Genomic DNA, 5,000 nt, shown 5'->3' with positions numbered 1-5,000 from the left:
GGCACTGACATGGGGAATTGAAGACTCATTTGAAATTCCAAACGCAAAAGTTCAAGAATCTAAGAATGGAACTCTATCACACTTTTCTGTTCAAACTTACAAGAGCGAAGCAAAGTTCGGTTTGATGGTATGTAGGAGGATCGGGAACTTGAACACCAAACAGCTCTTGTTAACTGTTCACGAAGAACAACGATCGATCTTCGATCTCAGACCTTTAACAGGACAAATTGGAAGGCAACTGCATAAGGAACAAGTTCTTCGCCTACATCCAGCCACCCACCCACCCGCCTTCTCTCTCTCTCTCTCTCTCTCTCTCTCTCTCTCTCTCTCTCTCTCTCTCTCTCTCACACACACACACACACACACATACAAACACACACTCTCTTCACATTAGTATGTGTGTGAAAGGGGGGGGGGGGGGCGTCAGCGAGTGTTTTTAATTATCAGCTCCCGCTTTATCAATTAATCCAAATTAAATATGTATAGCGGCCCACCCCGTCAGTCTGATACAATGTCGGAATGGAACAGATGGAGGAAATCTGAATCAAATTAACTACAAATTATCAAAATGAGAACATTTTTATTTTGTTCACATCCTTTATTTTAAGTCTTTATTTTATTATTTTTATTTATTCCCCTTTTTTAAAAAAAATTCAAGCTAAACAAACAATAACTCTCTCCAAAGAAGACATCTCTATTTTAATTCAACTTAAATAGTTTAGTTTAAAATTTTAATTTTTAGCACCGATTTCTCCCCGACATATTACAGTTCTCATTATCCGTTATCCGTTTAATGAAACATTGTGAAGCGCAATGAGCATATGCGCTATATAAACGGTCATATCTATTTTTAAACGATTGATCACGTTCAGGACTCCGTATCGTTTGGATTCTCACGAATCAGGCCTGCCCCAATAATATCATTATGCGATGTCCGATATTACACTAAACGGACCCAATTATTACGATAACTGATCAAAGAGCATTAATGAAAAGCAATATAACAGGGTGTTTGTATTGTATTAGTTGTTATACATAACCCACCCAATGGCTAGTCAGAAAAAAGAATTGAATGAAAGCACTGTGAGTGTGAGTGAGTGGAAAATTAATAAAGAGTTAGATAAGTCTAAATACAGGGAATATTGTTGGTCATGACCTAAATTTAAACAACAGAATGGAATTTAGTATGTATATGTATCTTATTATTATTATTATTAATATTATTATTATTATTTTTGTTATTGTATGAGGAAGTCTGAATAGGTAAATACAATAATTAGTAGGTATAGTATTTTTTTAAACAAAACAATTGAATGAATTCAAACTGCAACTGTTATCTTTAAGTAAACACACACACAGATAAAAAAAACCCAACAAAAACAAACACCCCCCCCCCCCAAAAAAAAAAACCAACAAAAAACAACAATAGAACTGAAAAGACAAAAACAAACAAACAAAAAATCAGATCAAATAAAAGAAGAAGCAATCACGGGGCAAATGACAGATGATACATTTTGAGAAGAGTCATCAATCAGATAATAAATCATACTGTAATGCGAGACAGTAATTATTTTGATGTTTTAAAATGCAAGCAATATGAGAAGTGAAATAGTAGTAGTATCATACATTGTGAATATGAAAGTTCGAATGTTATTTGATTTCAATTTATAAGCTGATAGGAAATCTACTGCCGTCCAATGATAGAACACATTTTTATCTCTTCATTTTGGTTGTTAAAAAAAAAGTATTAAAAAAACAAACAACAAAAAATTGAATTATAATAATAATTTAAAAAAATAAAAAACAAAACTATACGAAAAACAACAAATAACTTACCCCCCCCCCCAAAAAAAAAAAAAAACAACAAAATAAACCCTCCAAAAAACAACCCTTAGCATATTTCTTAAATCAGTCAATTAAGATGACCCCCAACTCGCGAAACAGACGTGAACTTGGAGACATCTAAAGACGTGACGTTTCAGATTTAAGTCTTTTTAACATGTGGTGGGGCGCTTTAATCCCTTGATCTATGAAATAAAAACGATTCTCGTCAAATTAAAGAAAAAAATGTGTTTTGTCATTGCACAATTGTATTGATATAATATTATTATTTTATTGCTATGTCAAACAACCTATACGTGGGTTAGCAAGATGAAAAACAAAACACTTCGTGACATTTGATTGATAAAAATCGTTATCACACACATTAGTCAGCTGCTAGTGGTAAAATCTTATTTGTACAACTTGTTAACAAAGTTGAATTCAAAGACAATCCTTACCTAACTTGCTGAAAATTAGAAAATATTCAGTATTATTTCAATTTTAAAAGAAACAAAATAATTTAATAAAACAAAAAATGATTTTAAGAAAAATATTTTTTTCAAAAAAGACAGACAAAGAGAGAGAGAGAGAGAGAGAGAGAGAGAGAGAGAGAGAGAGAGAGAGAGAGAAAGAGAGAGAGGAGAGATAGACGGGGGAGGGGGGAAATTCCCCTTGTTCATTGCAATTTAACACCTTTATAAGTGCAAATATCAACAAAAGGATGTGAACAAAATAAGTCATAATTTACATACATTTACATGCAAGGAAAATCACTAAGGAGGACAGAAAACAGAAAACATGAATATACATGTGATGTATACTTATTAAAAAAGAAAACAGAGAGAAAAAAAAGCTAATGCCTTACCTTTTGTCCCATTACGATATAGTTTGATTTGTTTCTCAAAGTCCTGTATGGATTTGTCTTCATTTTTGACGTTAATGTATCCACATATACTCTCTGATAAATCACACTTTACTGAAAAGTTGAAAATAAAAAGAAGGAAAAATTACATATTCTGTTTTCTCGAGCCATACTGTGGAGATAGAGAGGTAGGGGCAAAACGGTGAAACAAATGATTATGAAAATCAATGGCATACCCTTATCATTTGAATGTAAAACAATGAGAAATATATCTTACTCGAATTCAATGATTGGAATGAGTGACAAAGTCACTTTAATTTATTTTTTTATTTAGACAGGACCTATAATCAAGTATAAACTTGATATCTTATCTTTTTTTCTTTTTAAGCCAATAACTTTAAGGTCAACATCCCTATTCCTATGTTTAATGTGTATGTATATATAAGAGGAAGATAAAAATATACTGGCAAAGTGACGACAAGCATTGGATGTCTCTAATTCCTGAGGTTAAAAAAAATTAAAAATAAATAAATAAAGTATAAACTTCTTCAAATACATCTCATTGTCAAGGATAAAAATTAAATCCTTTCTTTTTTTTTTCTTTTTAGGAGTTTTATGGCGCTTTGAAACTTCAAAACTATTTCGTCAGTTACTTTCCTACATTTAAAAATAGGGATAGACCTTGTTGGGAAGACTTCCTAGATCAGTGGTCTGAACATCAACACTAACCTAACTGCTACAGAAACATAAGCAGCTGATCCAGTTATATCAAGGCCAAATGTTATACAACACTAATAAGAACAGTCGTTGAATATGCAAGCACTGTTTGGGACCCTAATACGAAAAGAAACAAAGATAAACTTGATATAGTACAAAGGAGAGCAGCACGTTTTGCATTAGGCAATTTCAAAACGACCAACAGCGAGACACAGATGGTTCAAACATTACAGTGGACAACTTTGGAACAGCAAAGAAAGAAATCCAAACTGACAATGCTCGATCACGTATTCCACAATCATGTAGCAATATCAATCCAAACAACCTGAGTCCAGCAACAACGAAATCAAGAACAAAGGGGAACAGATCTGAGATTCACAGTGCCACTTTCCAAAATACAAAACCGTGAACAATAGTTTTTCCGCTCTTCTATACGCTTGTGGAGTAACCTTCCACCTATTGTTATTAATTCAAACACCACGGAACAGTTTAGAAATAGGCTCAATCATTACTATTGCACACAAAAACATCCCGAGACATAAAACATCAAAACATCTACATTTGCAACAAACACCAGAGGTAGTTTGTAAATTAAGGAAGAAGAAGAAGGTCATGACACAATGCTGCTTTTGCAAGATATTAGAACTAAAACTAAATCAGAAAGGCGGGTCATAAATTTTGGCTTTGTCCTTTTCATATTAACTGCATGATAAGATCAATGACTGGAAATTCAAAGGATGTTCATGTATCTTTTGTAGATTATATTATCCGGCATTTAAATCAAGCATGAGATTATCATTAGTATTTTTTAGTTAGCTGGACAAAAGTAAAAAGGACCACAGGATAAAAAGGAATCCCTACTGGGATTTTAAAAAAACAACTAGGGTTGTTTGTTTGTTTTGTTTGTTTTTAAGGGTTTTACAGCGCTTGCAACACATCAAGGTCATATCAGCGCCAGTAAAAAGGAAGAAAATGGGATAGTAAAATGTTCTAGAATTACAATTAAAGTACCCAAGAAAAGATGAGACAAAGGGGAATTTGTTCAAATAGGAAACAGATACAGATTCCAAGAGCACACTATCAAAGTAGGTACCTAGTTTGAGACACCTAAAAGTCTCATCCAGTCACAAGCACAGGTCTCAACTAAGATATATTATATATAATATATAATATGTAAACAAAACAATACAGTGCATAACAGAGAGATGATTTACAAGACAAAAAATATCATCTCCCAAAACTCTAACTATACATTTGACTGTTTCCCTCCCAGCTAGGGTATCCGGCCAGGTCCTGGAAAAAAAGTAATATCATTCCAAGACGAAGACAGAAAACATGTTGGAAACAGATATAGGGGGATAGAAGACATGGGAAGTACCTCCCTGCCCACTATGGGAGGTAAGGAACCCCATCCCGCAGCTAGGGTTGGGGAAGCGGTGGGAATAATAATAATAATAATAATAATAATAATAAATAATAATAATAATAATAATAATAATAATAATAATAATAATAATAATAATAATAAATAATAATAATAATAATAATAATAATAATATACAATATATAAGAAGAAGAAGAAGAAGAAGAAGAAGAAGAA

The 5,000-nt window shown here is 32.7% G+C and overlaps 1 protein-coding gene across 1 annotated transcript in view; it reads right to left on the bottom strand.

Moving 5' to 3' along the window:
* The window catches only part of LOC144966332 (clarin-3-like), a 38,277-nt gene that overhangs the window by 29,343 nt on the left and 3,934 nt on the right, over window positions 1-5,000 (bottom strand). The window contains exon 2 of the mRNA XM_078902642.1: window positions 2,687-2,797. Within this exon, the coding sequence (XP_078758768.1) occupies window positions 2,687-2,797 (111 nt within the window). The remainder of the gene's footprint in view (window positions 1-2,686; window positions 2,798-5,000) is intronic.

Source organism: Berghia stephanieae, chromosome 2 (assembly GCF_034508935.2).
Source record: "Berghia stephanieae isolate SIO BIC M18660-M18661 chromosome 2, UCSD_Bste_1.3, whole genome shotgun sequence".
Classification (NCBI taxonomy): Eukaryota; Metazoa; Mollusca; class Gastropoda; order Nudibranchia; family Aeolidiidae; genus Berghia; species Berghia stephanieae.
The sequence above is the reverse complement of the archived record's forward strand: the minus strand, read 5'-3'. Positions and strand labels throughout refer to the sequence as shown.